An 18,432-nucleotide genomic window follows, 5' to 3' on the forward strand; every position below is an offset into this window, starting at 1 on the left:
GTACTGCTCTTAATTAGCAATTACAACATGGTGTGTACTAAGGAAGTACCATTATTATTTCTTTCATGGAGAACTAGGGTAAAAGCCAGCAAGTCTGGTTTCGTTAACAAAATTGTGGTTCAATCTTTAGGGTTTCTTTGCCTTTCATTCTTTCTGTTGCCTTTGTGGGATGTTACCTCCTGACTAGCAAAGGACACACGCAGTATAAAGGAGTCATGACCTGCTGCTGTAAGGAGGCAAAAGCGGAGGCTCATCTTTGCCCAACAGTAGGGAGGTGAGGGGCTTAGGAGGATGGGGCGGTGAGGACCACTTTCAGCTGAGCAGCACGACTCCATGCTTGGTGCTTTTCCTGTCCAGGGAGAGCGTGGCTGTCACTGCGGTAGGGAGGAGGACAAGCCTTTGGAGGACTAGGAAGATAGTCTAGGAAGTCTATATTCAGTTAAGTACTATGTTATCAAATGAAGTACAGACCAACTCCACTGCAACTTTTGCTTAAATATAAAGAATTGATTTGCAGAAATCTGTAGAAAAACTAAAAAAGCTATTGGATTAAATTTGTTTTGAATTAATCTAATATTTTCAATTTTTTTATTCTGACAACTTTTATTGGAAAAAATGATGTATTTTTTAAATCTTAATGACTCGCGACAGAACTTTAATTATAACACTCCTAAGGCATATGTAAGAAGCAGCTAAGGTATTTCAAGTAATAGTTGCAAGCTGTGAGGCAGTACATTTCACTGTATTGATCGGTATGCTATGTCGGTGATGGCTATGCATTTTCTACTCTTATTATTGCCTGTCATTAGAAACAGTAGCATTATTTCTTTGCTTTCAGAGTTGTGAAACAGAAGCACACTCGATCTTGGATCTTCTGTGTTGCTGGAGGTCCAAAAGCTGGTTCTGCTCCATCCATACTGGAGTACGCTGAAGGTTTTGAAATTCAAGGGCTTGACTGCATATGAGTGATGGGTCCTTTCATTATTTGGGTATACTTTTTCCAAAGCTAGAAGCTGTTAGCAAGCTGACCTGCAAGGCTGTGGCTCCCTGGGCCCTGTCTCTTACACGTTCAAGCCTGCTGTGGGGGTGAGCTCCATCCCTGTTTCCTTGCCTGGGGATCTCTGTACCCTTTAACTCAACCAGCTCACTTTAAAGGACTCTTGAGGTTTGTTTCTCCAGATGTACCCAGTAAAGTGCCATTATAGCTCGGCAGGCATCAGGAGGAATGACTGGCAATGGGAGGGAAGGATAGTTGTGCATTCCCACTAAACTCTTCTGCACCTACTCTACTTTTAAGTGGGATCTATTTAAACCTGTCTGATGTGTGAGGTGAGTTAGGGGCCAAAGTATTGGAGTGAGATAAGCCGGACCAGTATCTTCTAGCTCTATAACTGTTGGGACGCAGAGTGTTTGACAGGTCACTTGTTTCTCCGTGACCCAGCTTCCTTATCTGTGAAGTTGTTGCAGTACCCTTGATGTATTTGTAAAACATTTTGAAGTGTGTCAGTGATGCTTATTTAAGAAAAGTAGATTGTATCATTATTGGATGCTACACATAAGTTTTTGCCTTAAATGTTTGCAAACTAATGGGAGCCCGGTGGTTCTGGTTTAATCTGTTTTTAATACACTGGTGAATGTGTATGTGCAATACCATGGAAATCTGTATGTACCTATGACTTCCCTGTGTTTGGTGGTGTGATAACAGAAAATTGTTATTAATCAGAATCTGGATGGGAAATAGATTAACAAAGACTAAATTGGGAGTGATGGTTGAAAGCCAGTTAAGAACAGAGATTTTTTTTTTCTCAGTTCCTTAAAAAAAAAAAAAAGGCAAAACCAACCAACCAACCAAACCCCCACAAGAGTGAGGAAGACTGTCATCTTCCAATTTGCAAAGCCTTTCAAATGGTAATGTAAAAAATATTTGGGTTTTTCTTTGGTCACAGTACCTGTTGGCTTACCTCAGAATCACCACCTAGTATTCTTCTGTCTGCTATCACTAAACTTCCTAATCCTTTTTCCCCCCTACTTTTCAGAGAACGAGGAACAAAAGTATCTTCCTGTGACTTGTTACTTGTCCTTTAAGTCTGGGCAGAGCTACACTTCCCGACTCTGCTGTGAAGAGCTGGGTAAGAATGGATGCGACATAAGGCAGAAGTTGTGAAGCCTTAGTCACCAATCTGATGGACTTACTGTAAGTAGGAGTAAGACTTGTTTTTCAGCTGTCTGCCATGCAAATAAGGGTTCAACAGTGCATTATTTACTTTTTTTCGCTAGCGCTAATAAGCAAATACCAGAATCAGCCTTCCTAAACTGTCAGGAAGTATTGGCATGCTCGAGGTGCCCAGCTGCTGTTGAAATCTGCTTCAAAGACATTTGCAGTTCAGTTTTGGGTGGGATGACACCTTGGTACAGGTTCTAAAACATAACCTCATACTTCAGGCTGAATTATGCTGTGTCTTAATGCAACTGCTCTTTATAGTTGTGGCTTTCGACAGGGGTCATGGGGTGTGCCTGTGTGTTGGGGTACTGCTCTGCAAGTTGTTCTGGAGAAAGGTATTTCTCAGTGCATGACTGAGGCACTTGCTAGGCATTTTTTCATGTAGAGTAGCATTATGAGAGGACTCAATACATTAAATTATTTATTAAAATGATTGCTTGTGGAGGCGTATAACTGCCTATTCTGGAACTGCGGCAGCAAACATTTTGTATGTGTCTTTGCTAATCCGTAGTTTTACTTAAAGTTAATGTTTAACTTTAAAATAAACTGCTATATGCTTGAAACATTGTACGTAGCTCCTCTCTTTTACTCTATTTGAGAAACTTTGGTATTGGTGTGGCATAGTGTTTCCTTGCCATGCTTCTCTCCCTGGTTTTGGTGTGGTGGCTACAACACACAACCAAGAAAACTGTTTGCAACGCGGAAGAGTGAAAAAGATGTGACTTGTGGGGCTGCTAGCTGTGGCGTTATCAAATGAGTTAGTTGAATTTGTGTTTCCTGATGCTTTGTTCATGTTCTCGTTTCTGTGTCATAAACCTCAGAGCGATACATGAGTAAGCGTTGAGAGAGGCAGGAGGACCTGAACTTGGTACTGACACCATGTGGGTTGTTGCCAGGATATTCTTTAACTCCCATTCTGTCAGCGAGAGTGAGCACTAACTTAATCTTCTCGGTTTGTGTGGCGCTCGTGTTAATGAATAGTTGCCACTGTATAATCCTTAAGGTTGTATTGAGAGGCTATTGAGATCCGATTTCATGCTGCACCTTAATTTGTATTCTCTCTTGAAATACTTCCGTATTTTTTTTTCCCCCAGATTGGCGTTTTTCCAAAGGAAAAAACTGACAAGAAAGGTGGACAAAGCTTCTGGTTGTGATTGTTTTCTGTTTCATTTTGTTTTTGTTTTAATATAGGTTCATGCTTTACTTCCAAACACTTGTATTGTTTTTGTACTGCTGACAAAGGAAAGATGACCTCTACCGTAGTAAGTAAACAAAATATTCAAAATATTCCTCTCTGATTTTTTTTTTTTTATGAGGTTTTTATTTCTTTACAAGTAACAGCCTATTGAATGATGTCCTGGTTAACAAGTGTTTTAAAATGTGGAGTATTTGTTGTGTTTTCTTTTCTGCAAAAAGGGAAAAACATACTGTGAGGCAGGTGTAAGAGGCTTGACTTAACTAGCATTTCAAGTGCTCAGATACTCCTGGGAGATATTTATGCTTTTAAAGCTTATTTTGGAGGGATAGAATGGAATGGCTTCTAACTAGTTTTTAAAGCTCTTCCAGGATAAATATTCCACAACCTGTTGTAGGCCAGGGTGTTTCAGAAATAGCTTAGGTATACCTGGTGTTATCATAGAACAAAATGGGGCAGTAAGCGTTTATCCGAGACCTGGACAGCTGCACGCACAAAGGCTGTTACTTGTCAGCATTTCTTTCGATGATGGTACTGCCTAAAACCATCCTTGCTGCTAATTTCTACCCTGTCAGATGTTCCAGTGCAATGGTTTGTGTGGCCAGCTGGAGGGTTGGGCTCAATAATCCTTCTTAGGCTGAGTTACTTTGGATCAAGAAACTGATCTCTTCATAGTCCTTCCAGCCTCACTCTGTTATTTTTATTATTCAAAGTGCAAGGTATTAGGCATGTACTGTAAGTCTCTTTCTCTGTGTAAATTGGAGTCACTAGCATGTGTATGCATGCATGATGCATTTCTGCATTGGCAGAATTACTTAGTAGGGTTCTGAATGTAAATGACATCTGAAACTTATTTTGTCCTAATTGCAGTCTTGCCTCTTGTTTTTCATGTTCTCCTATTTCCATCCCCTCAACTTTATTATTTAGGGTCCACCGCCATACTATGAAAATCATGGCTTTCAGTCAGAAAACGTCTATTCTGCTAGGCAGCCAGGAGGTGCTAACCCGTATCCACAGTACTTCTCAACAAATGCTCCGTCAGTGCCAAGCTATGTCCCAAGGGTTGCTACCCATCAGTCAACGAGGCCAGTAGCACGTTCATCCAGGACAACATGTGGATCAAGTAAGTTTTGTAGGGATTTCTTCCAATTTTAGACTTAAGGTCTTCCAAAGTAAGACAACAAATAAAAGGGATCTTCCAACTCCTGTATTGAAGGAGCCACCTCCCCATGGATGAAGAAGTAATAGCTGGCTGGGATGCCAGTGTAACTGGACAGGAACCTGGGCAATTTGGAGGAAGGGTGGTGGAATGGAGGAAAGTCTGTCTGGCAAAAAATGTCTGGTTTTAATGTCAAGGAAGTAGATAGTGTTGGTGCCTGGAAATTACCTTATCTGTGAACCTAATTTCTCTTTTTCTCCTTGCTTTCATTTCAGGTATAAAGAAAACCATAGTCATTATATTATCCATTTTACTTGTCATTTGTTGTGCAATTGCTGCTTTCTTCGTCTGGTATTTTGGTAAGAATTTTTTTTTTTTTTTAATTCTGAAATAAAAGGTAATATTAAACTTTTAAAGTTAGAAATATACCTTCTTATCTTCCATTTTATGCTGAATTGAGGACAGGAAAGTCTTTGTTGTTTGTCTCCCGAGAGATGAACTAATATTGCTTCCTAATGGCTCAGTTTTGTTTGTGTTTTTATTTTTTTTACTTTTCTTTTTAATGAACAGTGCTGCTGTCACTTTCCTTTCCCTTCATCAAGTAAATACGTTTTTGATGTAAGTGATGTCATCAGCTTTTTGACTCTTCTGCAGTGGCTTATTCTCTAGAAAGCTCCAATCCATCTGGCAAAAGCTGGTGCAGGACAACTGCACAGCACCATAGCTGTTAGTAAAGAGTAGTTTGACCTCCTGCAAGGGCTTTTGCACTGATGGATAGCTGGCACCTGACTGTGGATGGCCAACACGTTCTGTGGTGCATTTCATTTGGGAAGTCACTGCTGTGCATCCTCTCTGAAATGGAACCCTGTTCCAGATTTGAACTATACTTAATTTCAAGTGAAGGATGGAGATTGAAGTAAATTTGTATACCTTAACTGCAAGAGTGTGAATGGTCAAGATATGTTTTATTTTGGTAAAATGGGATCTCTCTTGGAGCAGAAGTAATTCACATCCATTTATTTGTTTCTGTGAGGCTTTTGCTTTGAAATTGTGTTAATGTTGTGTGAGTCCAGCCTGTGTCTCACCACTGTAAGCCATACCACAGATGATATGTTTGCCTTGGAAGTCATCCCCAACCGGGGTGACTGAGCTCTGAAGCTGGGCTAGAGCAATTCTGTTTGGCTTAGGTGAGGTTTGCCTTGTGCTATCTTAATTTCCCTTTCAATTAAAGCCACTTTTGAGAGGAAACTAAAAAACAATTTGCTGTGGTTTTAGGAGCCTCTGCTTTCTGTTCTGTGCAAGAAATGGAAGGGAGAGAGAAAGGGGTTCATTTAAAACTATTAGGATGACACTTTGTGTTCTTAAGGTTGTTTTTTTTTTTTTTTACTCACTTTGATTTACACAGGGTGAATGTAATCTTGTTTTAAATGGCAGCGAAAGCAAAATAATGTAATTGGAGTAATTGCTTTCTTCCTCCTTTTGTGTTTATAAGTCTTATGCTTTGTCAGTGTAAAGCTGACTCCTTTTAGACAACTTAATGGTGCTTACTTATTGGGGGAGGCAGTGGACAAAATCCAATCAGCTGCATCAGTGACTTAATCTGACAAGTGATGTAAAGGACAGAGCAATACATCTGTTGTGTCAGGGTAGGTCTCCTCCCATCTTTGAGTTTAAGAGCTCTTTCTGATGTTTTGCTCTATCAAAGTGGAATACTCCTTAAGATGAGAGTTGGCAGTAGCTAAGCTGATGTTCAGAACTTAATGCCTGTGTTGCTCTCTCCCCGCAGTAGAGAATCGTTGTCTCGGCTCCTTGATAGAGTGTGGAACTTCAGGAGTGTGCATGCCGCCCTCGCAGTGGTGTGATGGAGTGGGCCACTGCCCCAACGGGGAGGATGAAACCCGGTGTGGTGAGTGCCGGCAGTGAAGTGGGGGGACCTTCAGCCAACTGCAGGAGTTTTTTGAGCCGATTGCCTTGTCCAAAGCTTGCCTAAGTTAAAATAGAGCCGCTTTAGCCTCTATCTCTAAAGGCTACCATAAAACTCTAGCTATATGTAGAGTTACATCTCTAAAATGGTTTAGGATGTTTGAGCGCTTTGAAGCCTGTACCTTGATAGTCAGTTTGTTTTCAGTCTGATTGGAAAGCTGAAACAAAATGACTGACTCCGGGGTTTGAGCTGGCTTAACTTTGAATCAATTTTTAAAATATTACCTTTTAATTTGAACAGGCTTTGTGCAAAACTGAATGTAACATTGTCTCTGGAATGAACAGTCGTCATTGACTTCTTAGTAGAACTTCAGGTGATAACATAAATTTGGTGGTCTTCAGTCAGGCTTGTCTTTTTCCACATATTTTGCATTCCTTGTTCTCCCAATAATGCTTCAACTACTTCATAACTCCTTTGCGTGAGAAAGCCTGGTCTGATCAGCGTTTCCAGTTGAAAAGTTGCCAAGGGAAGCTGTAGTGCAGAGCTGAAGGTGGAAACATCACTGATTTGTCCATTCTAAAGGCATGGGATCTGCTTTCTAACACCTGTGTTGTGCCAGTGCCACCCTGGGAAATCTGTGCTCTTATTCTCTCTCTGGGAACTTTTATTCTGCACATGCCTCATGCAGGGTTAGCATGTACTGGCATATGCCCTAAAGCTGTTCCTCTCCATTTGGTTGTATAATGGGTTTTTAGAGAAGCTTGTTCAATCTATTCTTTTGTTTGAACTATTTTATATTAAATTCCTGTACAAATAAATACATAATGGGGCATGGAATGTCAGCGCTTATTGCTCCTTGTTACACTCTTGCTCTACAAGGGCTTCTCTGAGGAAATTTGGTGTATTAAGATATAAAATAAAATGTATTACAATAGATGATATTTTCTTTATACACAATATATGATATATTAAGAAATATATGTTTGTATAGATAAAAGATAAGAAAAGATTGGCTATTGCAATCTTTCTCAGTGGTAGAATGTTAAAGAGAATATTGAGCATAAAAGCTGAAAAGATGAATGCTATCTTGTGTACTTGCATTTTTAAACTGGTAGCTCCTTTAAATTGCCTTACGCAAAAGAATTAAGACATTGTGATATTCCTGTCTACTTGATATTTACTCAGAATTTGAGTAGAAGGCAGCATTAAATTAACACCAGTTTACACATACAGACAAATATTATCGGTAACAATACTTTTAAGTAGAGAAAGAGCAGTAATATAGCGTGTGGTGTTCTTGGTTTCTTTTTTCTTTTCCCCTTCTTCCTTTTCTGGCAGTTAGACTTTTTGGACCAAACTTTATCCTGGAAGTTTATTCACCTGTCAGCAAATCCTGGTATCCTGTTTGTCAAGATGACTGGAATGATGATTATGGGAAGATTGCGTGTAAAGACATGGGCTACAGTGTGTAAGTCTAACCTTCGTCATACACTTGCACATACACAGAAAGGTTAAAATTTCCCTCTTGCTGTTTTTGAGAATGCATACCTGAAACAAAAAGCAGTTGGCAATCTAGTTCTTGTGAACCCAGGTGGGTTTGATTTTAAGGGTGGTAGCTGTTAGAGAATAAAAACGAAATGTTGCTCCAACAAGTAACAGGGTCTGGCACGCCTGCGGTATTTACTCAGTGGGGTCACTTGTATCCAATACATTCACTGAAAACCATGTTCCAGAGCTCGCTTCAGATCATCTTAATTGCTCAATAACATCCAGTCTGACTTAATCTGTCATCACCAGTATTATACGGCAAGCCTTGGTCTTCTGAGGACACAAGTAACTCCAGCTCATGTGGAAGATTGCAATAAACATTTGTGGCCCTGAGTGCTGCTCACGTTCTCTCCACGTAATGCCGTAGCTTAAATTCTTCTGCGGTTGAAATACTTGATGTTGCCTCTCTTTGATACAGTTGGCAAATACTGTCTTCTGTTGTGCGTGGAGTAATGGAGTGAATTTATTGCTCAGGCAGGCAGAACTTCTGTGTGCCCATGCTATATCGTGGTGTTCTGGATTCAGGTCTCTGAACCAGTAATGACCCTAGTAGTTCCAACTCCAGTAAGACAGCCCAGCAGCAACTACACAGAGCTGGTCCTCAGGTAGAAAGCCTGGCAGAACAGCAGCACTTGCTACCCCTCTTGTTGCCCCACAGAAAAATGGCTGTCATGACTTATTGGACCTGAACTTTGCTATGCTGTGTAAATGTACCAGCAAAGGCATCTCTTCATCTTGCCCTGTTTCATGAGGCTGAAGATTCCTACTGTGCATGCATATTAGATAAAAATATTATTTTAATCTAGTAACTGATGGGAAATGGAACTTGACAAATGTTTAAAGAATCTGTGTCTCTGGCACTGTACTATACCACCAGGGTTCTGAGTTTAATTAAAAAAAAAATTAAAAAAAAAATTATGTTTTTAGTGTTGTTCATGTCAGAAGCTCTAGCTTGGCACAGTTTATTGTTACTTGTTTGAAAACTGAAACTACTGGGTTTCATAATGGACTTTCTGTTTTGCAGAGATACGTATTACTATAGTCGAGGAGTAGCAGCTGAAGTCAGCTTTAAAAGCTACATGAAGGTGAACACAAGTGCTGGGAATACAGACTTGTACAAAAAGCTGTATAGCAGGTATCTTTATACAAACTTTATTCCTTTTATCAGGGGTCTTCCTCACTGTTGTAAGAGGTGTACCTTCTGCCTGTAATGTAATGCAACACATCTTTCAATGGGGATTGTTAGAGAGGAAGAGACTTTTTTTTTAGCCTGGTTGCAGCAACTGCTCTCCCTTCTATTTAAAAACACAGCTGTCATTTTTCCATCCTTCCTCTGCTCTTTTAAAAGCGATGTCCCACCCCGTTCTCTCCGTGCTGTCTAGAAGGTTGCCATGTCAAAGATACTTTTCTAAGGGTCTTTGACCATCAGGAGAAGTTTCTCTATGGTGACAATAGCTACCAGCTGTAACACATTCACAGCAGCTGGTACAGCTTTTTTTTTTTTTTCAGTCACATGAACACACAGCATGCAAAATACGTCTTTCACTGTGGAAAGTATCATTTTTTTATTCTCATTAAACAACTCTGAAGTGTCTAGTTTCTAAACCTGTAGACTGCTGTGCCTGCTAAGTTCCCATGGCTCCCTTTTTTAGGTTCTTCTACAACTACTTCATAAATCAGCCTAACATTTTCTCATGCTGTTCTTCATCCTGCTCCTCAATAGGCTTACAAACCTTTTGTACTGGCAAGTGCAGTCTTCCACATGGCAGTTTTGGTGAATGCAAGAAATGGCACAGGCCAGGTGGTTGCTGGTAGGGTAGCTGGAGAGATTGAAGAAAGGAGGGAACCCTCAGCAGGAAGATGAGGGTGAAGGCAGGGCACAAAGCTGGAAAGGGTAGGAAGCAGATGGAAGGTGAACTTTGCCTACCACTTGCTTCACTGTGTGCCTAAAATCCCGTCTGTTTTTTTTTATTTCTATTGCAGTGATTCCTGTGCATCAGGAAATGTGGTTTCTCTGCGCTGCATAGGTAAGTGACTTTGTTTCTCAAACTTCTGCTTGTTCATGCTTTGAAATGCTCTGGCCAGGAAATCCTTTTGAATCTGCAGAAATAATTGCCCTTGTTTGATGGGCAGATGATTTAACTCCGGTTCCCAAGTTTCAAACAGTGCAGTTTAAGGAGCAGGGTGGGAGAGGAGACAAGGAGGTTGTTGGATCCCCAGTTGCTTTTGTCTTTGCTGCCACCAGTTCCTTTAAATGACTTGCCTGCGGTGAAGCTCTGCAGCCCTCGCCTGGCAGCCGTGGTGGGATGTTTGTGGTTCATCTGCTCTCAAACACACGGCCATTGGGTGGGCAGGGTGTTCTTGATGGCCATGAAGCGACTCCTGGCTGTTGTCTGTTTTGTTCCATGGCCCAAAGATGTGTGTCTGTCCGGCTCGCCAGAGATGCTTGAATACCATAGTCAAAGGTGTCATGAACCACCAGTTTATGGTTTGTGGTGTACCGAGGGCAGCAGCTACCAAATACTCATCTTGACGTTTGCAATGGGAATGGGATCTAGGCTATGGGACGCTTGGGGTCTCGGTGTCCAGGGCAGGGGCCGGAGCTGCGGTGTATCGAACGGCAGCAGTGCAGAGGTCAGACGTGGTCTGCGCTCCCCTCTGCTCATGAAGCCTGAGCTGCAGAAGCCATCTTCCAGACCAGCTCCCTCTTTAACTAATGCCTGTGTGTGTGTAACTGACTCCTTAGAGTGCGGCATGTCCACTAAAAGCGTGAACATTATGAACAGAATCGTGGGTGGCAGCGGGGCGGTGCTGGGGCAGTGGCCGTGGCAGGTCAGCCTCCACGTGCAAGGCACCCACATCTGCGGGGGCTCCATCATCACCCGCCAGTGGATAGTGACGGCGGCACACTGCGTGGAAGGGTGAGTCTTGTTCACCTCTCGAGTGGCAATTTTTCTTGCTTCAGGCTGAAACGCACAAATTTACTTAAGTCTCCCAACTGTCTGCTTTAAAACTGAATTAAATACCATTCCTCCCCCTGCCTTGAATGCACATGTTATGTGCAGTATTTTGTTTATGTAGCAGTATGGTTTTCAAGTGTTAAGGGAAAATTTGTTCTGGAGGAGACTGGCTGCAGATCATCTGTCTGCCTTCTACAGGAAGAAAATCTTATTTTACTTGTTAAAGGTGGAGATTAAATTGAATGGTGGTGCTGGGCACAGATACCTACACAACTCCAGAGGTAAACTCAAGGCACCAAACATAATGCCCAACAGTGCAATGTTTTCATGAAGATGTTGAATTACACTGTGAGGAAAAACAAAGAAAAGGAAAAAAAGAAAAAAAAACCCAAACCCAAGTGCTCAAATATCACACAACTGTAGATATGATCAATTTGAAGATGCCTGTACCATTTATTTCCTCGTATCTTCATGCCACGGGTTAGTAAAGCCCAAGTCATTATTAAATGTAGATTTATACCTATCCAAGGAGCGCTTTATATAGGCATCAACAAGAAAAATAGCTGGTGCTTTGTACATTTTTAACCTATAAAGGAGAGTTGAGAGTGTTGTGGTACGTTGTGTACAGTGGCAGAATATGTTTAAAAGGTGTCTGCTTTTGTTGGAGGGAAAACCCACTAAGCAAAAACATTTTAATGGTTAGTTGGCTGCACCACATTTTGAGGCTAAGCCAAGGAAAAATAGATTTGTCCTTAACCTTGAGAAAGGAATGCAAGTGTTTATTTTTATGTGATGATCTTATCCCTCCTTTGTTTTCTGATTTCAGCTCGGTAGTATGCAAAAGCTTTAGGAATGGCAACCAAGCTGTAGCTGGCACAAAACTGGTTTTCAGTCGTGTGGGTGGTTTGTGGTTTGTTTTTTTTTGTTTGTTTTTTTGGGGGTTTTTTTTTTGGTTTTTTTTTGTGGTTTTGTCTTCGGGTGGTTTTTTTTGTTTTGTTTTGGAGGGGGGATGACTTACAAGCACTACTGCCTTGGCAGTTCTCATGGAGGGAGTTTTAACACTTGTGGGAAGTTTTCTACTGAGCATTTGGAAACTGTGCTGAAGTGCAAGAAACTACTTAAATTACATCCTAATGAGAATGCTTAACATTTAAAAAAACCCCACCAAACCCCAAAACCAAACAAGAAAACCCCTGGCATTTTCAAGACAGTGAAATTCCTTCACTAGATCATGTTTTTACTAATTCTGGCTTCTGCTGCTCGTGCATGCTTTGGATAGTACATGCGAGTGATACCACTGACATGTGAGACCTCGAAAATAACTGCTTGATCCCTCAGCCATGGAAATCAATAGACTTCAGTGTTGCAGTCTCAGACTATAATTTGCTGTGTTGAGTGACTAAGGGGATAGACAGTGATACTTAACCCATTTCAAAGATTTTTTTGGATATATTTATGAAATTAGAGTGAAGCTTTCCCAAAGTTAGATGTCTTGCAATTTGTTTACCTTGTTCTTCAGAAATGGTAGTCAAATGCATGCACATTCTTGGTCGTGCATGCATTTGACTAACATTTCTGAAGATAATTTTTTGAAGGTAATAATCTGTGACTCGTTACCAGAGAAGCAAACCTTCTAACCTTTCTTTTTTCTATAGACGATTTTCTGACCCGTACAGCTGGAGGGTTTATGCTGGGATTCTGAATCAGGATGAGATGCTCTTAAGAAATGGGTACAGAGTGCAACAGATAATTTCCCATCCAGATTATGATACAGATTCTAAAGACAATGATGTTGCCCTTATGAAGTTAGAGACACCACTGAGTTTTACTGGTATGTATTCTGCTCTTCTTAAGGCAAAAATCCAATGGCAATGAGCACGTCTTCTAAAACTTCTGAACTTTATCAAGAAATCCTTGTAGGTACTTATGGGAAGAACACAAAATGTGGGTAGAGACACCTTAGAGACAGGATAGAGGGAGAGGGCACATCCTCTGATTTTCTAAGTAGGATTTGTTTAAATCTAGTACATGGTAAGGGAGTTTGGGCTCATCTCAATAATGTACTTTTAGCCGAGAATGCTGTGTGGTGCTGAAGTATTGCCACTCCTATATGTGCGGACTCAGGATGTAGTGGTGGAGTGGCTGACTAAACCCTAAACCAAGTTACATCAAATAACAATTGGAAAAAAACCCCCCACAACCCCAAACCCAAACGTTACAAGAAGTTGCTTTCTTAAAAGTAGATGTAGGTTGTTTGTAAGGAAGCAGTAAAAAACAGAGGACAAACCATTATTTAAACTAGAAGTGCTTTTTGTGTACAGGTCCTTTATATTTCAGTGCATCAGTTTAAAGCTACTAGAAGTAACCTGGAGGGGCTCTTCTGCTGCTGAGAGCAGGGAGGTTGTCTTTTTACTGGGTTTTTGTTTCACACTTCTTGTATATAGGCATTGAATCCTGCTTGCATTGTGATTATTTTCAGCAGGGTTTTGCAAAGAGAATGTGGCGAGTTAGTTGTCAGAAGTTTTTCTTTGTCCTCTACTGATCTGAGGAGCTGGTGTTAATTGTTCTAGTTAGCCCGATGAGCTAGTACCATTAACTATGCTTGTTCCTCATTCTGAGGTGAAGATTAGGTAGCCATCTGGAAAGGGCAGCTGGTAAGCTTTCTGCTGCTGCCTGCATCGCACAGTGTTGCTTATCTGCAAGTGTGTAAAGTTGAGAGAAAATGCATGGCGTGTATGTATTTAAGTGGTGGTCATACCTAGGTATTTCATATGCATTTATTTTGAATTATGTCTGGACATCTGGGATTACAGATGTTACTGTGTTTGTTTTGTAGATACTGTACGGCCAGTCTGTCTGCCTAATCCAGGAATGATGTTCCAGCCTGATCAGCAGTGCTGGATATCTGGCTGGGGAGCAGAGTACCAAGGAGGTAAAGAGTGGCTCTGGAATATTTTGGGCTTCTGCATAAACCACTCCTCTTCAGTCTACAAATAACCTTTGCATGGGCTGATTGGGCAGTTTGAGCCAGATTTGTTGATATGCTATTTTTTCACCCATTTTACAGTCCCTAATATTTACACAGGGCATTCTGTCTCAAAGCAAGCTGTGATGTGTTGCATTCAGCAGACTGCAAAGGAGCCTCAAATCAGTACTGGGGGGCAGAAATATTCAGAGGAAACAATTCTGTGCCCCTGCTAGCAGGGCCACCTCTCCTGTAACAAGGGTAGCTCTATGCCAAGCCAGTCCTCTGTGGACATGGGAAAGGGCAGGAGGCTGTCCTTTCCACCCCCTCAAGCTAGAAGAACGCGTTGCAAGTAAATTTGTAAGTGAAAAGGAAAGGGAGGAAAGGTTTCTTTCAGTGTGAGAAGGTCCTGGGCGGGGAGGGGGGTGCTGGGGAAGCTGGACCCTGGATAGGGCAATTGCTGGCAGCTTGTGCTGGACCATGAAACTGTGGGGAGGTCCTCTTTGCCTCTTGCAGACTTCATGTGCTTTTAAGAGGCCTGTGGATAACACAGTTGATTTGGGGCTGGAGTAGGGAGATAGGTGCCATGTTCTCTTGCTTTACAGTACACTGAGAGTAAAGCAGGGTAACTCACTGACCTCTTGGAAGGGAGTTTTAATGTCACAGTTGTTTCTGTGCGATGGACTGTACATCTTAAGTGTCCATCCCGATGTTTCTAGTAAGTTTATTTCATCTTGAACAGTGCTAGCTGCTGGGATTTGTAATAGCAACGTAATAGGATGCTTGTTCTAATTTTGTCTCTGTGTGTTTTTGTGTATGTTTCAATTTTAGGTAAAACTTCGAATAACTTGAATTATGCTATGGTGCCCTTAATAGAACATTCTAGGTGTAATTCTGTCTATATCTATAATGGCATGATTTTGCCTACAATGATCTGTGCTGGATATCTAGCAGGAGGAATTGATTCCTGTCAGGTAATTATTCTTAATTAACACCTAATAATGATCTGATTATTTTTATGGTCTTACTAGTAGGCTTTTAAAATCATTAATTACAAACAGATCCTATGCAAAAAGAAAATAAAAAGATGAGTAACATTTTGGCTGGGCTTCTAGTTCCTTTTGTGGTGCATCCCTTCAAAAGCGAGAGCTTTTGTTTCATCTTCTGAATGGCTTCCAGTGCCCGAGTTCTCGCTAAATACCCAGAGAGGGTGAGGCAGTCCTTTTTAATGCTTCAAGGATGTTTTGTTAACTGGCACTTGAAAGTGAAGGAATGCTCTTCATGATCATGGCATCATGCCTGTGAACAAGAGTCAATAATGCATATCTCATTTAGTGGTTTGGGCAAACAATTTTCATCCCTATTGCAAGCAGTCATCATTTAATACTGTAATTGCCATCGCATTTTGGTTTAGTGATTGCCTTAAAACGGTGGTTAGCTTTTTTTGAAACTTAGCCTATATTCCTGAAGTGAAATGGATTGTGTCTTTCCTGGTGGCCAGGTCACTAATAATATGCTTGTATTTTGTGCAGGGTGACAGTGGAGGTCCACTAGTAACTAACAAAAACTCCGTGTGGTGGCTGGTTGGAGATACCAGCTGGGGAACTGGCTGTGCTAGTCGCAATAGACCTGGAGTGTATGGGAATGTGACTGTGTTTACAGATTGGATTTATAAAAATATGCAGGTAAAATATTTGGGTGTTTTTAATAATTTTAAATGTCCAAAATCTGAAACTTGATTTTATTTAAAAAAATAAATGTCACTTGTCTGCTAATGAAGCTATTCTGTTGAGAAGCATCCAGGTAATTGATAAGATAGTCTGTCAGCCTGTCAGCAGAACTTGAACCTTTGGTTTTTATTTTGTTTTTTTAAACAGGCAAACAGATGACAATGCTGTCTGTCCTTCTTGCTGATCAACGTTTCTGAGAACAAGAATAAATGAAGCCATGGGTGCCTGGGATATTTATTCACTTTGCAAATGATTTTTTTTTTTTCCTCTTTGAATTTTCTCTTTAAAAATAACATGAAGGATTGCACACTCGGTTCTGTGCTGGCTACAGTGACTGACCTTAATCAGTGAAGGATTATCACAATAAGCACCTTTCTTCTTGTTGTGGTGCCTGGCAGAAAGTTGTTCTGTCAACTGCTTGCTGAAATGTCTCTCTTTAGTTGAGTAACTTTCACTTGGTAATCAGGTACAGGCTTATAATGACAATTTTAATCACAATTTAATTTAAGATTTTCGTAGCAGGATGCTGAGACAGTTGGTTTAGTAGTGTTTTAAATTAAATGTTAAGTAATGTGAACACTGAATCTCTGAGCTGCTGGTTGGCAATTTAAAAAGAAATGAATGTTTTTTGGTACATATGAAGGGAAGTTTTCATGCACTACGGTAGAGGCACAGAAAAAAAATATTGTATATTCAGGTAGTTAAAAATCCTCAGGATCTTGACACAGCCATCATCCAAGTCAGATTGATTGAAGTGAGACCAGTCTGACTGTCTCAAGTAATTAAAAGTGCTGTTCTGCCTTAAGCTGCTCTGAACCCGAAAAGGGCAAGACATGCCATCACTCTAGAGGTAGGCTACAGAGAGGGATGCTCCGGAGCTGCCGCAGGAAGCGGGCAAGTTAAGTGTCCGATGGCGAGGTCCCTGGCTGCGCACATCGAGGTCGGCTCTTGAACTCTCCCTGCTGTGAAAGGCAAAGCGCAAAGTTTTTCAGTAAGGCTGTGTTGCAAATGATAGACCTCTGATTGCAGACACATGTACAGAGGCTGGATGTTTTATACAAAGAAACACAAATCTGTGTTTCTGTGTAACCAGATGAACTACCTCATTTATTAAATTTGGCTTTTAATTCCTTAGCGCTCTCCTTATGTATCTGCATGTACGTTTTTAGCAAAACGTAATTAATATCAGTGCCACCTCAAGTAGGATTTTGAAAATAATTTATAATCATAGTACAGAGGATCAAAAAGCCATACCAAGTCACTTTTGTTAAGAAGGATAAATCTCTTGAATGAAATGACTCTACTAGTCTTGTTTTCTCTTTTGGTACTGAAATGCAATTATCTTGCATGTGAACACTGCACCAAATAAATATTTTTTTTTTTTTTACAAATAGTTTTCCTTAGTAGTGGTTTATATCTGTTTGCTTGGATATTTTTGGAAGCAGTTGCTGGATTCAGTGTCTGAAGTGCTTTGAGAATCTGATTTAAAAAAACCCCCACAAACCAAAACCAAACCCAAAACAAAAGAGAAACAATGCAAAAGAGTGATCCAAGATATTATTTTAATTCCACTATTTCAGGTCCTTGAACAAACCCAGCGAAAGAGAGCTGGATGTCCAAGAATGTTGGATGTCTTTAGTGGCTGCATCTGATGAACTCACTCTGACTTGTGAAACTGAATTAAATAAGGAAGTTTAGTCTAAAGGCAGTGGGTCGAGGGTGTCACGCCCTAGTTTATCATTACACCTCATGCTGCCTGAAGCAATGTGTACCTGCCTCTCTTCTCTAGGTATGAGACAGGGTGTTTTCAATAGCACCTGAGTATCAAGTGTGCCTTGGGGGATACCATGAAGTAGTCAACAAGTTTAAAGTACTTTAAAAATAGAAATGAAAGAAATTAAGTTGTTGTGGTGTCAGGCTTTTTTATGGCTTCTGACCTGCAGCACTCCAAGTCAATAGTAGCAAAACGATATGCTGAAGTGTGGAAAACCAGCTGAAGTGCTAAACAGGGTTATGAAAGCTGTATGCTGTACTGGCGTGAATGCTGTGCCGCAGAAGTCAGCTATCTGCTGCTGCAGGTTCATGTCAGAGGATCAAATGCCTTCTATTGTTTCTAGCCTGAAGAGAAGGCTTCTCTTCTAAGCATCCTGGAAATTACTACATGGCACACTGGTACAAGCATGTTTTGTTTTTTTAGCTGAATGCAGACATTACTCTGGCTACACAAAGCACAGCTTTGCCCATTAAAATAAATCCTTCGTATGAAAGATGTCATAAATACAGCATGCAGTATTATATTTTGCACTGGCTTCCATGAAATGAAAGAGCTTTTGGAAAGGTTCTCCTTGTCCTGGGGAGGGGAGGGATAAAGGCAGCAAGCCACATGCTGAGACACCCTTCTAATGTTTAACATCCTGGGTGGTTTAATCCCTTTTTGACATCCAAATCCTGCTATCTATTGAATTGCCCATCGGTCCCAAAATTTCAGGTGGTGCTCTGGGTATCCAAAAGAAAGAGCCTCTTAGCCTTTCTCTACAAATCAGAGAACTTAAAAAGGAGAGACAGCCTACAGCATCCTGTGGATGTACCGATCAGATGAAGTTAACTTTCTTTTCTCTCTAGGCTGGAACTGTTTCATGCCCACTGTATGCACCCTCTCTGCCTACTGGGCTGGGACTTAACAGTGGTGACACCTTGCAGAGTCATCTTTCAGGCGATGGCAGGAAAGGC

General features: G+C 40.9%; 1 protein-coding gene across 1 annotated transcript; it reads left to right on the forward strand.

Moving 5' to 3' along the window:
* The first annotated feature begins 3,468 nt into the window (after positions 1-3,468).
* Positions 3,469-15,966, forward strand: TMPRSS2 (transmembrane protease, serine 2). Its single transcript, XM_010580311.1, has 13 exons — positions 3,469-3,483; positions 4,344-4,539; positions 4,851-4,934; positions 6,362-6,481; positions 7,838-7,967; positions 9,072-9,182; positions 10,031-10,074; positions 10,794-10,968; positions 12,663-12,838; positions 13,844-13,939; positions 14,804-14,946; positions 15,505-15,657; positions 15,850-15,966. Exons 1-13 carry the CDS (start codon positions 3,469-3,471, stop codon positions 15,859-15,861), a joined length of 1,455 nt encoding a protein of 484 aa, XP_010578613.1. The 3' UTR covers positions 15,862-15,966.
* The last annotated feature ends 2,466 nt before the right edge of the window (positions 15,967-18,432 follow it).

This window comes from Haliaeetus leucocephalus, unplaced genomic scaffold (assembly GCF_000737465.1).
Source record: "Haliaeetus leucocephalus isolate CR32 unplaced genomic scaffold, Haliaeetus_leucocephalus-4.0 Scaffold702, whole genome shotgun sequence".
Lineage (NCBI taxonomy): Eukaryota > Metazoa > Chordata > Aves > Accipitriformes > Accipitridae > Haliaeetus > Haliaeetus leucocephalus.

What these genes read in the sequence shown, in the direction of transcription:
- TMPRSS2 (XM_010580311.1), top strand. An exon ending in GACACCACTGAGTTTTACTG is followed by an intron (nt 12,839 to 13,843) that starts GTATGTATTCTG and finishes TTTGTTTTGTAG; the next exon opens with ATACTGTACGGCCAGTCTGT. An exon ending in GAGGAATTGATTCCTGTCAG is followed by an intron (nt 14,947 to 15,504) that starts GTAATTATTCTT and finishes TATTTTGTGCAG; the next exon opens with GGTGACAGTGGAGGTCCACT.